Source organism: Parus major, chromosome 2 (genome assembly GCF_001522545.3).
Source record: "Parus major isolate Abel chromosome 2, Parus_major1.1, whole genome shotgun sequence".
NCBI classification, from domain to species: domain Eukaryota; kingdom Metazoa; phylum Chordata; class Aves; order Passeriformes; family Paridae; genus Parus; species Parus major.
Genome location: NC_031769.1, coordinates 148,783,048 through 148,800,903, shown reverse-complemented (window position 1 = coordinate 148,800,903; position 17,856 = coordinate 148,783,048). Strand labels below are relative to the sequence as shown.

At 47.8% G+C, this 17,856-nt stretch overlaps 1 protein-coding gene across 10 annotated transcripts in view; it reads right to left on the bottom strand.

The window, feature by feature from the left end:
* The window catches only part of ADGRB1 (adhesion G protein-coupled receptor B1), a 280,813-nt gene that overhangs the window by 34,370 nt on the left and 228,587 nt on the right, over positions 1 to 17,856 (bottom strand). For 8 of the 10 annotated variants that reach the window (XM_015617986.3, XM_015617989.3, XM_015617990.3 and 5 more), the window contains 4 exons: positions 16,711 to 16,780; positions 9,621 to 9,687; positions 5,894 to 5,979; positions 60 to 158 (listed from right to left, as the gene is read on the bottom strand). In XM_015617986.3, the coding sequence (XP_015473472.1) occupies positions 60 to 158; positions 5,894 to 5,979; positions 9,621 to 9,687; positions 16,711 to 16,780 (322 nt within the window). The remainder of the gene's footprint in view (positions 1 to 59; positions 159 to 5,893; positions 5,980 to 9,620; positions 9,688 to 16,710; positions 16,781 to 17,856) is intronic. The other 2 variants (XM_015617992.2, XM_015617994.3) reach the window with 1 other exon arrangement.

Here is a 17,856-nt window from a genome sequence, read left to right as displayed (position 1 = left end):
GGAAAGAAGGAAGGAAGAAAAAGAAAGAAAGAAAAGAAGTTGAAATTAGAGGAACTAACATGGCGTTACTGGTGGCTGTGGCCGAAACTTCAGCAGAAGAAACTACTCCACACTTGGAACATTTGAGCGTCATGCCGTAAAGGGGCACTGCCATCTGACTGCAATTAAAACCAAAAGACTGAAACAAAACAAAACACTTCGCTCATGAGCACAAACGTCGAAAGGAAAGGGAAAGAGAAGCCAAAAAGAAAGGAAGGAGAAAAGGGAACCAACCAACCATACCCAGTTTGGGAAGGGAAATGAAAGACAAGCAGGAATTAGAAGTCTCATCTGTACCACTCCAGATGCAGGGAATGGGGGGAAATGGACAACTCAGAGACTTGTTGGTGCTGCTGGAGAGGGTGGAACTGTGTTGGTGAAAGTCTTGCCAGATTTGGGGTGTCCCTCTCTGGCACCCACGGATGAGAGACCAGCACTGCTCTCCCAGTCTCCACCTCCTTCTTTTTGCATGGTTTTTTTTGTTTGGTTTGTGTTGTTTTTTTTTTTTTTTTGTTTGGGTTTTTTTTTAGGGTTTTTTTTTGTTCATTAGGGGTCCTTTTTTTGTTTGTGGTTTTGTGGGGTTTTTTTTGGTTTTTTTTTTGGTTTTTTTTTGAGAAATTGCTCTTTTCCCTCCTGGCCTTTTTGCTCCAAAACAAAAAAGGTGGCAGGGTTGTGCAGTAGAAGGCAAGAAGTAGGGCTGTGGGGGCTGTGCCTGCTTATCTTCTGTCCTAAAGCAATGCCAGGGATAAGTCACTTGTTTTCTCTGACTGGGAGCTGGTGAGACCAGGACAGAGGCCACTCTTTGGTTGCTTCATCCCTGATGAAGGATGGGACTCTTTTATGTCCCAAAGTTAATCCTGAGCTTGGGTGTTTCCTCAGACCCCCAACCTGCCCTGAAAGGAACCCAACTGCCTCTGAGATATTCCTTCTCTCAGATCCCGTTCTGGAGCTGAAAACATCTTTGGGATGGATCCTGACAATTATTCCCACCTGCTGATCCTGCTTTTTCTGGATGGGACCAACCACAGAAACAGCCCACTGAGGGCTGTTGGTATGAGGGGATCTGCTAGAGCACATCCTTGGATTTTTAGCAGCTGTAGTGTGGGAAACCCCCCCAGTTCAGCTCTTTAGGAGCCCAGAAGCCACATTAGCTTGGCACTGGCCCCATTTCTTCCCAGAATTTAGTGGTTGTGTGCTCTCCCTGGTCTGCACAGATCCACAGCCACGTCAGATCTGGCTTGGAAAACGGGAAGGAGTCTGCAAAACATCCCCCAGACCTCCCTGCTGTGCCTGGCACCAGAGAAGACATGAAACCACTGCCAGAGCCAGCAGGAATGTCATCCCTGGGGTGTGGTGGGGACACTGCTGAGGGAGGTTTGCCCCAACCAGGAGGGATTTGACGGCCCTGCCCTGCCTGGGAGAGAGATCAGGCGACTCCACAGAGCATTTCTTAGCTTTGGTGGCTCTCTGTTCAGTCTCACTGCAAAAAGACATCCTGGTGAGCACCAACACAGCAGCAGCAGTGGGCCCATGGCTCCCTTTCAAGTGGCTATTGATTGGTCTTTTCATTAATTACAGCGACATAAGTCATCGTTCCCGTCCAGAATAATGACTAAGGCATCCCACAGAAGCTTTTAGACACAGAGGAAATCAGCTCCTGTGTCCACAGATAAATATCTTCCAGGAAGGATGGTGTAAATCCTGTGAGGACAATGGCTGAACCAAATATAAAGTGGGTCTGGAGAGGCATTAGGTGCACGACCCTTAAAAAAAAAAAAAATTACAGCTTATCCCCAAATCTATAAGCCACAAAGAACAGATAAGCAGAGAGACAGAGAGAGGCAGAGATAGGCAGCAAAAAGAAAAAAAGTAGATTGACTTGAGGAATTTGATGGGAAACTGTACCAGAAAAAACATGAATGACACTGAATCACAAAGAACTGGCCAAAAGACCACTGTAAACACACAACTGTAGCTGCTGCTGGGTGTGTTTATGCAGAAAGTTGCAAGCAGTGGGCACAGATGTGGGTACATTTATCTCCTAGTTCCTTCTGGTTGGGGGCATGAGGTTGTTAATATATTGAATTTCCGTAGCAGGTTTAGATTGGTGCCTGTTCATATGAAAGGGCAGCTAATTAAATAATCACAGTGAATAATGCCTTCATTTAATTTAGCTTTTTCTGCTTCTTCCTAAACATCCACAAACAGCTGATGGGCTCATCTGGGCTGTTCACTGTTTGCTGCCTTTTATTGAGCAGCACTTTCCACCATCCACAGCCCAAAGAGCAGGAACGCTGCTTCCAACAGGAACCATTCCCAGAGGAAGGGCAATCCCAATCCCTTCCTGTCTTAGTGGAGTTATTACCTTCCTAGTCACTCTCTCCTCCCTGTGCTCTGGCCACCCAGCTCTGTTCCACCCCAGCAGGGCACTTGCACAGAGATTATTTCACACAAGGCTTTGGGCCAAACTCTTCTTGGGTGGTGTCTGTGATCAGCAGAGATAAAAGAAGAGGTTCTCTAAGTGGGGATGAAGCTCCTCTCTCTCCCCAGGAGTGGCAGAGGAAACCCAGAGAAATTAAACTCAGCCTAAATTAGCCCTGGTGAAAATCCCTTATGGTCTCATTCTTCCTCCCTGCCTGTGTGAGCACACAAATGCTTCTGGAATAAACGCTGGCTGAATACATTTAAAACTCATTTTAGAGGCTCCTGACATTAAAACATTCATTTTTTTGTAGCAATCCCTTCAGGAGAGCTCAAACATTGGTGGTGGAGTTGGCCACCAACAGAGACTGGGATGGTTTTCTCCATTCCCAGACAGGTTTTGGGGCAGCTGTGGCCATTCTCCAGCTCTCCAGGTATTCACACCCCCTTCTCTACAGCCTGGCTTTGTGATCCACCTATAAAATCACTGCCATTAGAAAGTCTGCATTTTCTGACAGATGTGACAACAATAATCACAGCTATTTCCACTGCTAAGTACAGGGCAGAATTCTTGTGTCTCAGGTATTATTTCATGAGAACTGTTGGCACTGGTGAATTTGTGACAACCAATCTGTGGAGTGTGTGCTGGGCTCCTCTTAATATCCAACAGCTCTTTTTTTCCCTCAACTTTTAGGGATATTTTTTCTTTTTCACCCTTTTAAAAAATTGTTTTTACAACACTGAACCATACTTCTTGCCTCTGCTAAAGGAAACACAACGTTTCTTTAGACCATCTCCTCAGGTCCAAACACCTCCAAGGCCGTTACTCGTTCTGATTTTCTTCAGATCTACCTTCCAACACGGTTCCCAAGCCCAGGCCAGAAGCAGAGAACTAAAGGGAAAGGGGCACCAGGGCTCTCAAAAGTGCTCCCACACTCTCAGCAGGGGCACTTGGGAAGGGAGAACAAAACCATTGAGCACAGAGAAGGCTTAAAAGTGCTGCACACACACACACGGACACGAAAGAAGGGGGGGAAAAAAGAGAAAAGAAAGAAAAAAAACAAAGAACATCAGAAAAATGACTTTTTGTTTGTTTGTTTGTTGTTTGTTCTGTTGCCTCGCAGGTTTTGTTTTTAAAGCCCAGCTCTGAGTGTGATCAATAACCAGCTGCTGTGTATTAAATAAGGTCACTCCGTGTGCAGCTTGGATTAGGGAGGGAGGGACTGAGAGGCAGAAACTCTCTGCTTTGCTAATCCAATAAACCATTTATTGCAGCACTGACTTTCAAGTGCAATTACCCTGCTCCAGACCCTGCCTCGCAGCCTGGGTGTTTTCCTGAGTTCTCTCTTTGTCAAGAAGGCATCAGCCAGAATGAAGCACTTGCTCGTTAGCACCTGCTCAAAGCAATGCACCAAGGTCACTTCTTTGCGTATTTTTCAACCCAGCAGCAGCTGTTATCTCTGATCATCCAAATTTCCTCTTGTTTTATGGCCGTGGCACTGCCCAGGCACCAAAATTCCCCTTTGCTGCACCCAGAGACCCCAAGGCTTGGCCATGTCAACACTGCTGATAAACCACGAGTTTAAACAGGTCCCTGGCATTTCTTCCAAAATCGTTAAAGTTGGTAAAGAACTCCAAGATCGAGTCCAACCTTTGACCAAACCCTTCCATGGCCACTAAACTCCATCACAAAGTGCCAGGTCCGCTTGTTTTTGGAGCATTTCCAGGGATGGTGACTGCACCATGTCCCCAGGCAGCCTGTTCCAAAGCCTGGTCATCCTTTCAGGGATGAAATTCTTCCAATTATCCAACCTGGACCTCCCCTGGTGCAGCTTGAGGCCATTTCCCTTTGTCCTGGGAGCGGATTCCGGCCCTCACCTCACCACACCACTCCCTATTTCAGGGAGCTGCAGAGAGTGATGAGGTCTCACCTGAGCCTCCTTTTCTCCAGGCTGAGCCTCCCCAGATGCCTCAGCAGCTCCTGGTGTTCCAGACCCTTCCCCAGCTCTGTTCCCTTCTCTGGACACCCTCCAGCCCCTCAAGGTCTTTCCTGGAGTGAGTGGCCCAAACTGAACATGGGATTTGAGGTGCTGGATAAGAATTTGCCTCTACCCTGTGTTTTGCCTCCACCACTCCATTAAAAACCACTTTCACCCCAGCTGGTCCATAGTGCAGTGTCAGGAACACTGAACCTCACCCACAATATCCACCCCTGCCCTCTGACACTCAGTGGAGACCCTTTCTCCCTCCACTTTTACAGACAGGATATATCCATGTATCCTGTGCTTTCTCCACTGGACTCCAAATGTTTCAAACTCTGCCTCCGTGCAGAGGTACCAGAACGAGCTCTTGCTCTCCTCATCTCTTTGTAAACAACTTCCTCCTTCCAGAACGCAGCTGTTACCCACAGTGATAAATCAAATTCCTGCAGTGAACAACTGGGAGCAGAGATCCCTGCCTTTCCCAGCAGCAGGTAAAGGACAGAGCTCCTCTGACTGCAACAACAAGCCAAGGAAGGCAGAGGAAAATAACATCAGCCAGGCTGATCTGGGCATCTGATGAGAGCCAGAGTGTCAGCCTGCCATTTCTGTCCCTTGCTCAGAGCACAGCACGGCTCAAGGATAAAATCAGAGCAGGCTGCAGGCTTGTTCCTAGAAATGGAGAGGGGCTCTCATCCTGCTGGGGGTGTTGGCAATGGAAAAACAGCCACTGACAAAATTTTGGGAGTAACCCAAGAGAGAGCCCTGCCTGGGAGCTGCTGCCCCAGCCAAACCCCTGGGAGACACCAGGGTAGGGAGAAACGTGGAGTCAGCTCTTGAATTTACACTCCAAAGGAAACCAGGTAACACAAATCCTCTGGACTGAGGGATGGAGACTGTGGAGAAGATAAAGAACCTCAGGGAGCAGCAGAATTTTCTCTCGCAGCAGAGGTTCTGAACTCACCTGTGTTACTGCATCCATCTGCTGCTCTGCTCTCTGCCAGACCTCCAGGACCCATTCCCTTCCATCACACACCTCTGCTGTCCCTGAGACACCTCTGAGACACCTGCCAGCCTTCAGACACGACCCCCCTGTCACCCAGCCCGTGCCATACTCAGCAGTTCTGAGTCTCTCTGCTGTCTCTAGGAGTTAGTGACCACTTTGCTCTCCCTCATTTCTGGGAGGATGCATCAGCCTGGCCTGAAGCCATTTTAACAAAGAGATGAACTTTTATCCTTCCTCCACAGCAACACAGGGCTGCTTCTTGGATTTTTGTGTCCTGCTGCACTGAATGACAGGGAAAAAACATTAAATCAAGTTTTTTTTTTCCATTCATTTTGTTTAAATCTGTTCCTGCTTTTTGTTTGCATCCGCTGCCTGGTTATTGATCACAACCTTGGGTATTTTTGGGTTTTATTTTCACTCTTTACTTAGATGTATTGATAAGGCATACCCTGCCCGTTCCTTCAGTTTCTTATCTGTTATTCCATCTTTGGATACAAGTTTGTTAAAAACCAGAATGCCAATAACCATGTTCACCTGTCAAAAGAGAAACAACACACAAGTTTTGTTCTCAAGCTGGTCAGGTCAAACTCGGTAACACAGAAGGGTTTCCTCCCAAATCCAGGTCCCACCTCTGCAGGCCACCACCCCTCGTGTCCCCGCCTGTCCCACCTCCCCTGGCCGTGCATCAGAGTCCAGGACAGCAGAATGCAGCTGGCAGCAGATCAAAGAGGTTGGAGAATCAAAAAGATTGGAAAAGACCCCCCAGATCATCAAGTCCAACCCTCAATCAGGTCTCCATGAAGCAGGAGAGACTGGGAATTTCTCAGATTGTTGCAGAGCTGTTTGAACCCCAGCATTGCTTGAGGTCCAGCAAGGAAAACTCCAGTCATGGCAACAATTTTTTGGGCTAATCCAAATGATTGTGGGCAGTACAGAGAAGTGGGTTGACATTGGCTGCTTCCCAAAGAAACTTCTGGAGTCAGCACTGCCCCAGCAGCAGCATTAAGAGAACACAGACAACGTGTCACAGTCCCTTCCTGGTGAATCAGCACTGCTGCTCTCAAAATAAGAGGTGGAAGGGCACTGGAGCAAGTGGAAACATCATCTGCTCTGGTGGGATGTCTTGGGAGATACTGCAGATGGCACAGCAGAGAGAATTCCCCCCAAAAATCAGTGTGCAGTACAATTCCATGCAGTCTGTTTTCCTCAGGGTGAGAGCAGGGATGTCTGTGTCCATCAGATACAAAAATCCACAGTGAAATAAGGGCTGGGAAGAGCTGAGATCCTGCAGAGTGACCCCAAACTCCTTCCTGTGCCTTCCCAACTGCATCCACTGCTGCCAGCTGCATCTGCTTTACAAACCCCATCTGCACCTCCTCAACATGTTAGTGACACACCAGCCCCAGCCCCGGCGTGGAGGCACGGTACTGATGGTGGAAAAAGGTGACATTCTCCTGGTTTTGCTGTCAGTGGAACAGCTGCTGGTGGTAGAAACTTGTGGTTGATGCTGTTTTGCATGTGGGGCTTGCAGGGAAACGTTTCAAGGCCAAATTCAGAGATAAATTCACGTGACTTTATGTGTTGGTGAGTTTAAGAGATCCTAGGAGGAGCCTGACCCAAAGGAAAGAATCAAACCTCTAATTGCCTAAATCATCCTTTAAAACAACCATCAGTCTCTTTCTGCTGCTTCCACCAGCTCACTGATGTGAAGCCCACAGCTGGGGATCCATGGAAAATCTCGAAAATTGTGATTATTTTTGTTTGCATCAGCTGCTGGGTCAGTGGGCAGCTGAGACCATTTCTAGAGTTCACCATGGTGTTGATTTAGAGAAATAGCGCTGGCAAGGCAAGCACAGTCACACTGCCAAGGATCAGCAGGAAATCAAAGCCTGGTTATGAGCCTGGAAAGAGAGGGAGCACTTTGAAATCACTGATCCCTCACTGTGGAGGAGCTGATGAGTGCAAGAAAGGCTTTTCCTTAAGGTGCAGCCAGGACGGAGGAAAGGTGGGGCTGAAGTGTGGCTGGATCACTCCTGGCCAAAGTGTGCATCCTCATTCCTAAGGAGCAGGGGAGACAATAAACAGCAGTTCTGCACTGGTTTTAATCAGTCAATCAATCAATCAATCAATCAATCCAGTACACTGATCACCATGATCAGCATCCTGCTCTGATCCTCGATCCACTTCTTAGGAAGGAAATCAGGGATACAAGACGGATGGTTATCCAGGAATGTGCAGAGCAGCTTTACTCCATTGTCTCTGAGATAACATCCAGGAGCAAAGCCTCAAGTCAGAGGTTCCTGGAGACAACCACCACCTGACCACTGATGAGCCTGTCCTGATTTCATTCCACGAGCCTCCCCCTGCCTTCAGCCTCAACCATCACCAGGCTGCTCCACGTGAGCTGGGCGAGCAGAACTGCTTCCAACAGCTCTGTGCTTAAGGTAGATCAGGATTTTTAAGAATAAAGGTCAAACCTTTATCCTCAAAACCTGCAGCTGTTCGGTGTCAGTGGCCTGAGTTATGAACATTGCTGAAGCTGCAGGCCAACCACCTTCGGAGTATTATCAACTTTTTGAGCTCACCTGTTTGCAGGTTCCCATTTAGAAAAAGGCTTTTCATGCTTCTCCTTCCCCAAGCTCTTTGGTGTCTTTACCAGGGCAATATTCATTTGTCCCTTTGGCCAGGAGTGAGTCAGGGAGTCTAAATGAGGTGTGTGGCCTCTCTCTTGGTGGTGATCAGGGCTGGACACCCCCAGAAACGATTCACCACTTCCAAATACCAGCTGCAGGAACCACCATTTGCATGTGCTGACCCCCCTGAGAGGACATCTCATTTCCTCAGCCTTTTGGTGAGGGAAAACTGAGCTGGCAAACAGAAGCAGGCTCCTGTGTTTTCCTCACACTTTGAAAGTGCGAACGAAAAAGAGAAAGATCGCTTCCCTTGCTGCTGGCACAACAAAAGCGAGGTGGTTTGAGGCAGCAGAGTGACTCTGGGCACTACCAAAGCTTCCTCCCTCCGAATCACTGTGTCACAACCCCGCATGAAAGACCTCAACTCAAACCAGTTTTGATTTCTTGCAGAGGAGGGGCCACTGCTGGCTTTTCTCTTTGTCACCGTGATGAAACGATGGCACCAAGGTGGTTTGATGTGCAGTGACAGCGCTGAGAATAGAGGCAGCCCGAGCTTTTGTGGAGTTATTCTCCTGTAAGCTCCTGCTGCGGGGCATTTCATCCCCCAGGCACTGCACAGAACAAAAGCCTGAACTGAAAAAGGAATTGTGAGTGTCAACAACCCCATTCCTGCAGGACTCTCCAGGGCTCTGGAGCCTCAGAGGGCATGAAGCTCCTCCACTGGATAAAACAGTGGGCTGGAGAGAAACTGCAGAAAGATGTGGGGGCTCAAATGTGGCTTTAAACCCATGGGAAACTGCTGCAGGAGGGATTTCCTGGAGGAACAGCAGTTCTCAGATTCTTTCAGCCCTGAGGTTTCTCATGGCTTCAGCAGCAGGGAAGGAATGTCACCTCGAGTGACACCTTAAACTCAAATAATGTCTGGCCAAGGTTGGTGTTGGGGCTGTGTTGAAGCCAGGGGTGATGGGACAGATGAACAGACTCCTCATGAAGGAGCTGGTGTTTGGGAATGACCACTTTAACCCTGCCATCTCTTTGAATTCAAAGCAAACATGAAATTTTTAGGGTCATTAGGGACCCCCCCAGCACCGATTTGAAGATTTCAGTTTCACCTGCAAACAAGGAAATCTGCTCACATGCACTGGCCTGGGATGGACCAGGAATAAAAGCTGGCTGTGAGGGCACAGCCTGGTCTGAAAACCACCAGGAACAGCAATTTCTGAAGGAGTCAGTGTCAGAGTTTTCCACCATCTTCCTGCACTTCCACCCAGACAGAGCAAAACCAAGGTAAAACATTAATCAGATGTTAGGGGGCTCCAGTGAGGACAGAGGTGGAAGGCTGAGAGCTGAGGCATATTGTATTTCAGAATCCACCCTATCCCAAATTGTTGGCTTTGCTCGCTATTCCTGAAGGAGGAAGCTCTTCAAAACACAAGTGGGAATAAAGAGGGGCATTCTTGGGTTGAAAGAACAAGGGAATTGGTGTAAGATACAGAGGAGAAAAAATAAAAAATCAAAGATCTTTCAGACAAGCTTAAATACCAAAACGACAGCAGCCGCCGGTCCCACGAAGGCATAGAGGAGTCCTCCCTCCAATGACAGCCAGCAGCTGGAAAATGAAGAGAGAAGATAAAGTCACCCAGTGGCAAATGTCCCCAGCAGGCACATGCTGGCTTCTTCCCTTTGCCTGCAGAGCTCAGCCTGGGAGGTGACACCCCATGGCAAAAAATAATAATAAAAAAAAAAAATCTCAGACTTTAAATCAAGCAAGTTTTGCTTCTCCTTTCTCCAGAACTTGCATAAAGGCTCCTCTGCCTGGGGACCTGCCCGCAGGATGGCATTTGACAGGGGAATTCATGCAAAATTAAGGAGACTGCTCTGTTTCAGACCAGGTCCTGGAAGCAGCTGCAGCATTTTGCTGGCAAGATGATGCTCTTGTCCTACTTACGTGGGAGAAAGAGTGGAAATTGTCCCCTGTTCATTTGCTGACCCCTGTGTCTTCCAGGGGTGCAGGACATTCCTTCCCTCCCTTTGAGATTGCCTCCATGGGGAAATTTAACAACACAGCAGCAAGGTGGGAATTCACAGCATTCCCTGAGTGGAATTTCTTATGGAATGAGCTGAATGTGAGGTGTGTGGTGCCTCTTCTGGAGATCAGTTTGTTCCTTTTCCCTCACACCACATAGGACATTTCCCTTCTGCACTGACCAGATGTGGAATTTGGGCTCCTGAAACGCCTGCTGCCTTCTCAAACTGAGGGAGCTCTCACTGGAGAGCTCCTGGTTGTGGAAGTGCCCAAGGCCAGGTTGGACAGGGCTTGGAGCAGCCTGGGATAGTGGGAGGTGTCCCTGCCCATGGCAGGGTCCCTTCCAACCCAAACCATTCTCTGATTATTTTTCAGGTTTGACTGTGAAGTCAGGAAGGAAACAATTTTTTTTCCCCTGTGAAAGGATGAGCAGAGCACCCATGAAATCTCCATCCTTGGAGACACTCAAAAGCCACCTGGGCACAGCCCTGGGGCAGCCACCTCCAGGTGACCCTGCCTGAGCAGGTGGTTGGACCAAAAAATCCTGAGGCCCTGCGACAGCCACGAACATCCCCAGCAGCACTGGAGATGAAATTCCCTTTTTTGTTTATTTTTTAAATTTTTTTTTATTATTTTTTATTTTTCTCCATTTTTTGTGGGGAATTCAGCAGTTCAGGGCATGGACACACAAATTAAGTGCTCCAGGGCAGGAGAGGATGGGAATTTACACCACGTCAGCAGCCCCTGGGAAAGTCTGCACGCTTTAACAGGGCAGAACCCTGGAGAAAATGTGGGATGGAGTAATCCTGTTTCAGCAGAAAATGACCGTGCACTCACCACAGGAGAAGAGCAGAAAACCACAATGGAGAGGGAACTTTCTCCAAGCTCTTAACTCAGCTCACCCTGCAGTAATTCGCCTGCTGTGCCCTCAGCAAGATGCTCTCATCCTGCATCAGGAGCAAACTGATGCTCCCAGGAAACAAAACAAAGTCTTCCTGGAAACGTTTTAGCTTTGTTGATCAGCCTCATATTTATTTTTTATTTTTTTTTAAATTAAATCTCAGTTAATTTTAAATTAAATTTTACATTTAATTAATTAAATTTAAAATTTTTAGTTTTTTAATTTTAAAACGTTAATTTCTTTTTCACCCCAAAAAACAAGGAACATTTCTGAAAAGGCACCCCGAAAAAGGGAAGTATTTCAAACTGAGAATTAAAAGTAGGATATTCTGGTTTTCTCCAAGGTCTGAATCTTGTTTATGTCTACATTAAACCTGTAATGTGCTAACTTAATCAATTCTGATTTCTTCCTGATAGCAAGTTGCTCTGTCACAAGCTGTCTGAGCAGCTGTAATGATAAAATGAATAATCAGCTGAGGAGGGAGGGAGTAAAAACGAAGCTTTGGAGCTCTGTAATGACTGGAGGTCTCCCTAAATGCAAGAGGATGGCTGCCAAATCCCAGTCCTTGTCCAAACCTTTTTATCCAACGCTCTCATCCTCATCTTTCAGGTGTTTTTTCTCAGTGTCTCTTCCAGCTGATGGCTCAGAGGAAGGAATGTGACAGTCCTGCGCTGCAATTAGTGACGAGGACTTGGTGCACAGAGGGTTCTCGCTCCTGTGGGGTCCCTGGCAGCCCCTGCTCCCCCGGGAGCAGCGGGAATTGTGAAGGTGAGATCACACATCACCGGCCCTGATCCCTTCTGACTGCCTGGCCTCCCTGCCACAGCACTTCATCAAAGCATTTCCCAGGCTGTCAGCGGTGCCAGCAAGGGAAAGGAAAGGGTAAAGGGATATCCAAGAGACAGAACTGACAGCAAACCCCAGCCTAGTGGAGATGCTTTTAGCCTCGTGCCTACGAGGCACAGAAATATTTGCATTTTGCTAAGAGGTTCCCTTGTACTTTCCAAAGGACCTCTTCAGTGATTTTTTAAATAAAATTATCACTGGAAGGGAGGATGTGAATTGTTTAACAATTCCTAGGCAGCGTTTCCTCGACTGACAGCAGCTCTTGTGTTCAGCACAGTAAAAACCCTTTTTGCAAGCCATCTGATCTTTTTGTGACTCTGCCACGGCACAGATGGGAGGTGGTGGCTTTTGTTCTGGTCCTGGGGAGGGCTGGCTTCCACTGAGCCCTTTTCCACACTGTCCAGCCCTGCCAGCAGCAGCTCTCACCTCAATCCTGCTTAAAACTGGGCAGCACCAACAGAACATTCTGTAAAACTGAGCTTACAGCCAGGAATCGGGGCTGGCCCACCAGTGTTTATCCAGAGATTAACCCAGAAGCTGCTGAGACACCTGTGGGTCACCAAAGCCCTGACGCAGTGACACTCCAGGACCCTGAGAAATTCGCTGTGTGCAGGCTGTGCTCTCCAAAAACTTTTGATGGGCTCTCCTGTGGGGGAGGATGTGAGCTCCCAGCGCCAGTGGCACAACCTCAATTATTCACTTCAAGCTTTAGGAGGTTGTTTGTGAAGCTTTAGAGGTCCAGAGGCAGTCCCTGGAGCAGCAGCTAAAAGCAGAGTTATTACTCAGGCACTCAGCCTAATCTAAGGAGGCGATCAGTGGCAGGTCCTTTAGACCTCTGGTACCCCTCAGACTTTCTTTGAGATTGGAAGTGCAGCCTTTACCCTGCCCCAGCATGCTCCACTCAACAGCAAAATGTACTTCCAAACGCAGTTCAGACAAGAGAAAGGAAAAAATGCCCTTGTTGGAGTGTCCTGAGCAATAAAGGTTGAGTGAATGGCTGCTGGGAATCCCCACTCACACAGCAACACAGACACCAAATCCTGAAGCACACCTTCAATTTTTAAGCTGAACTCGACTCAGGGCAGTCTGGCCAGCTAAATGGTAAATATCAAACATACTGCAAGCTCCCTAAACTCACCACTGGCTCTGATCTCTCTGCATTAGAGCTTGAAGACAAAGCCAAGCCTTTGATGGGACAATTCTTGGTGGGACAGACTCGGGTCCTGCTGCTCAGCTGTTTCCACTGCTAGAGAAAAGCTTCATCCCATGTACAGTAAAAAAGCCGGGACCAAACTGGGTGAAATCCTGCTCAGGTGCCAGGCTGAACATCCTGATGGAGTTTGTTCCACTGTGGTTGGGCCACCTTTGGCACATCCTGAAGATGCAGCTGGACTGGCAGTGCCAGCCTCAAGACACATCACACATTTCACACCCTGACCCTTCCACCAGCCTCACCCTGAGAATCTTTAACACCAAGATTAATTCTGCAATGCCTTCCAACACTTGTAGCTGTCCCCAAAATGCCCTCCTGACCATGTCCTGTTAGTTGGATATCAGGGTTTTTTTTACCACTGTAAGTTGTGAAAAAAAGAGCAAAAAAAAGAGAAGAAAGCTGTTGAGTGTTGAATTCAGTGTTCACCTAAATATCCAAGCCCTGAGGTTGAGTCCACCTCCACCACGGGAGCTCATGCACTGCTCTTGGGACCCAGAAATTGTGGGGTTGGAAGATGCTTTAAAAGGCTCTTTGTGGTTTATGTTTATGTGGGTTTTTAAAAGTCCCTTGTGGTTTATCTTGTCACCTCTTGTTCCCTCATTCCCAGGGAGGGATGTGCTGTGATTAAAGCCTTTCCTTCCTTCTGCAAGCTGGAAATATTGGGCTTTGAAAGTCTGCAGTGCCCAACTGCCCCCTGAGTGCCCACTGGAGACAAAACTGGGCTGAAAGGTCCTTCAAGATCGCCTGGTTCCACTACCCTGTTCCATGGGCAGGGACACCTTCCACTGTCCCAGGTTGCTCCAAGCCCTGTTCAAACTGGCCTTGGACACTTCCAGGGATGGGGCAGCCACAGCTTCTCTGAGAATTCCATTCCAGGGCCTCCCCAACCTCACAGAGAAGAATTTCTTCCCACTGTCCAAGCTAAACCTCAAGTTTTGGAGTTCAGCTCTGAAACTGCTGCTGTGAGGTGCTGACTTTGCTCTGGAGAAGACATGAAACCAAGGGCCTCCCCACACAGGAGTGCAACAGAGCTTTTAATCCTTTCTGAGCAGGAAAACAGGGCTAAGTGTGAATGCACTCCAGTCTGTCGGGGCGCCCTGCCTGGCTGGACCCACAGGAGTATTTGTTTTGTGCTTTAAAATGCACAAATGTGTAAATGCAACTCTCATTACAGACATGCTTCATTTTATTCAGCATCAGGGCTCGTGAACGCACCCCTCCCCTCAGTGCAAGTGAGCTCTGTTTAACTCTGGCTCTTGGTAAAGCCAGTTCCAGCAGGAATTCAGAGAATCATGGAATGGTTTGGGTTGGAAGAGACCTGAAAGATCATCTTGTCCAATCCCCTGCCATGGGCAGGGACATCTTCCACTATCCCAGGGTGCTCCAAGCCCTGTCCAAGCTGGCCTTGGACATTTCCAGGGATGCAGGGGCAGCCACAGCTTCTCTGGGCAAACTGTGCCAGGGCTTCACCACCCTCACAGGGAAGAACTTCTTCCTGATATCCAATCTAAATCTATCTTCCTTCAGCTCAAAGCCATTTTCCCTTGTTCTGTCACTACCTGCCCTTGGAAAAAGTCCCTCTCCAGCCTTCTTGTGTGTCTTTTAGGTACTGGAAGGCACCAAAATGTGGAATTACAACAGGATGACAGTGTTGGGGATGTCTGATGGGATCTTTGAGCTTGAGAAGAACTGTTCTTCTTCTCATGACTTTGGTGGGACTCACCAGCTTCACCCCGCATTGAGAAGTGTGGAAAAGAGGCAAAAGGAGGGACCACAGAACCATGGAATATCCCAAAAAAGGACTCATGAGGATCACTGAAACCAAACTCATCAAACTGGACTGGCAGGGGCACGAAGGCCCCACCACCCATCAATTTTGGTGACAAAAATCCTGAGAGCAGAGCTGAGAGCACGGGATCCCCTTCCATCCCCTGGTACCCAGCCCTTGGGCACAAGGAGTGACAGAGTCCTTAGGGCTGAAAGGAGCCAGAGGACTTGCAGCAAAAGGATGAGAGCTGGTGTGACCAGACAACCCCTGGGAATGCTGCAGAGTCAGCCCAGCCTCTTGGCCACCTCACCCTGTGCCAGCCTGAGAGCGAAGCAGGAGCCCAGCAGGTTTTGTCATGTGTTGACACCCTCCTGGCTGCAGTCTGCAGGGTGGGAGATGCTGGCACAGTGCTCCAGGGCAGAAAATACAGATTGCTTCCCTGCACGCCCCTCCCTTCCCTGCCCAAGCACTTTTCTGTGCTCTACCTCGTCCAAAAAATCTCTTAAATGTTTTTGACAGAGCCACAAAGCTTGTTGTACCTATTCCCACCAGTCTATAAATGAAAAAAAGAGAAGCAGAAATATCCAGGGCCTCCCTCCCATCTCCCTGAGGCTTGTTCATTATGAATTGTTCTGGTGGATGTGCCTGGAGCGAAGTGCCAGAAGCAGCTGACCCACGGAAAATCCAGAGGGAATTAATTTGGGATCTCAGTGATATTTCTGCAAACCAGGCTGTGTTTTGTCCCCTCCTGAGTCACACAACAACCACTGTGTCCCTCTCCACCGGCACACCACTGAAGGTGGGACAGCCAGTGCCTCCTGATGCCAGCACAGACTTCAGGAACTCCATCTATGGATTTGTACTCGAGAAATCCACGATCCTGAACCCTCTGTCATGCAAGAATTCAGGTTACAAAGCAAACAGCAAACGCTGCTGTGCTGCTTTAATTCTCCCCTGCAATTAAGATGCAAGCCCTGGACCATTTGGCCGTGGGTGTGCAGGATGTGGTGGGAATTGAGGGAGAGCAGCAGGTTCCACATGACATTTCCTCAGTGGGACGATCGAAGCCACATCAACAGCTCCAGTCTCAAACATCGCCCGTGTGGGCTGCAAACCCCTGCCCAGGAAGGCTCTGGAAAATGATGGGATGTAGTAGGAAGAGCCTGACTTATTGCTACATAAAATATTATCCTTGAACTGCCTCTATGCATGAAATTTCTAAGGTTTTTTGGAACAGAGGGAAAAAATATTTTCCCTTTTTTCCTTTTTCATTTAAAGTCGTATTAATGCTCAGCTCTGAGTGAGCCCAGCCTTGCCTTAATGCATTTTTTACCTCTTCTATTATTTCTTTTCTGTTTTCCTTCCCCTTTATGAGCACATAAAAGCTTCCTAAAGACAAAACCCGTGGAATTTGGAAAACAGGCAAACACAAGCTGCTGTCAAAACCTTGGTTTGCACAAGTCAGGCTCATTCTGCTGCCTAAAACTGAGCTGAGCTATTTGAAAAACGTGAGACCAACCAAGCAAAAAAACAGATTTAAAAAAAAAAAAAGGTGATTTTAATTTTTAAACATCCTAAAGTTTAAATATTCTACGTTTTTCCCCTTAAAAAATACATTAAAAAGCTCTATGTAAAAGGTATTCAGATCAAAGTGATGTCACAAATACAGCAGTTAAACCTAATTAGTCCCTTTGGACTTGTTTTTTAAGGAACACATGATCCAGCTTGGTCAGATGATGGATTGAGGAGGCAGGGATGCAGGAATTGTTCTGCACATGGAAATGTAGCTCCCAGCCTGCCTCCTGTGTGTCAGTGACTGGGTTTTGATAAAAAGGATGGAGGATAAAACATTAGGAAAAAGAGGAATCCTTTACTCACTAGTTCACGGTGCCGTATCCCTTGGCTTTAGTGAATCCCACAGAAATGGCAACCACCAAGGCAGGGAGCCCTGTGGAAATGAAACAGGAGGAAAGAGGTCATTTAATCACATGTTCAGCCCTTCTCCCACTCAATATTCCCCGTTTTTCCCGAGTTATTCCAGCACCATCCACTTCAGCCTGGCTCTGTGGCAGAGACTGAGCTCAGGACCCTCAGGACTGAACCAAAGAACTTTAATGACCTCTGTTATTTAAATAAATACCATGAGCTGCAATCCTGTCCTGCTGTGGTCTCAGCAGTTGTGGAAGGGTGGGTCTTTCAGTAGATTCAGATGGATAAAATTGATTTGTTTTATTCTTAGGTACTTCATGGTGTCTCTGAAGTTGGAACATTCAGTCACAACTCAACTTCATGAACCCAAAGATCAGGAGCTTTGTTTGCACTCAGTGCAGAATGAGCAACCCAGGTTCAAATCTGCCCCAAATGAGACAGAAAAGGAAATTAAGACGGAGTTTCCCTATCCCAAAGAGGTCCTCCAAGATCTGTAATGGAGCAGGTTCCTCGGAACAACAATGAGAAAGAGTTTAAGGTCTCTTCCAGGATCTATGAAGGTTCAAAGTCCAGCTCTCCCCTTTCCATAAGGATCAAATGTCTGGAGATCAGCTCAGAACATCGGGTTCTTCAGCTTTGGCGGTCTTCATGTGGCTTTTTATAGCTCTCCTCCTTGTGGCAGGAGGAATTAAGCTGTCTCAACGCTAAAGATGGGAAAATCCCATTAGGAATCAGCAGGATCAGTAGCCAGCTGGGATTAGTGCCCCTGGACAAGGCCCTAACTCGTGAGCTGCAGAGGTCACAGCAGGTGACTGCAGGAGATCCCAGGAATGTGCAGGCACAGCTTCCAAACAACGTTCCTCTGGGAATGGGGTCCCTCAGCAACACAAATCATCCCAAGGCTGATTAATAGTGAGGCTCTGCAGCAGCTGGGAGCCACAGGGCCAAGCTGGCTGGAACGTGGAGCATTTGAGGGTTATCCTGCAGCAAAGTGCTTCTCTTCCCATGTGAGATTTCCAAGCACAGGTCACATTTCATCATTGCAAACTCAACAGGCAGTGGATTTAAAAAGTGTCTCTTTTAATATTCATTTCC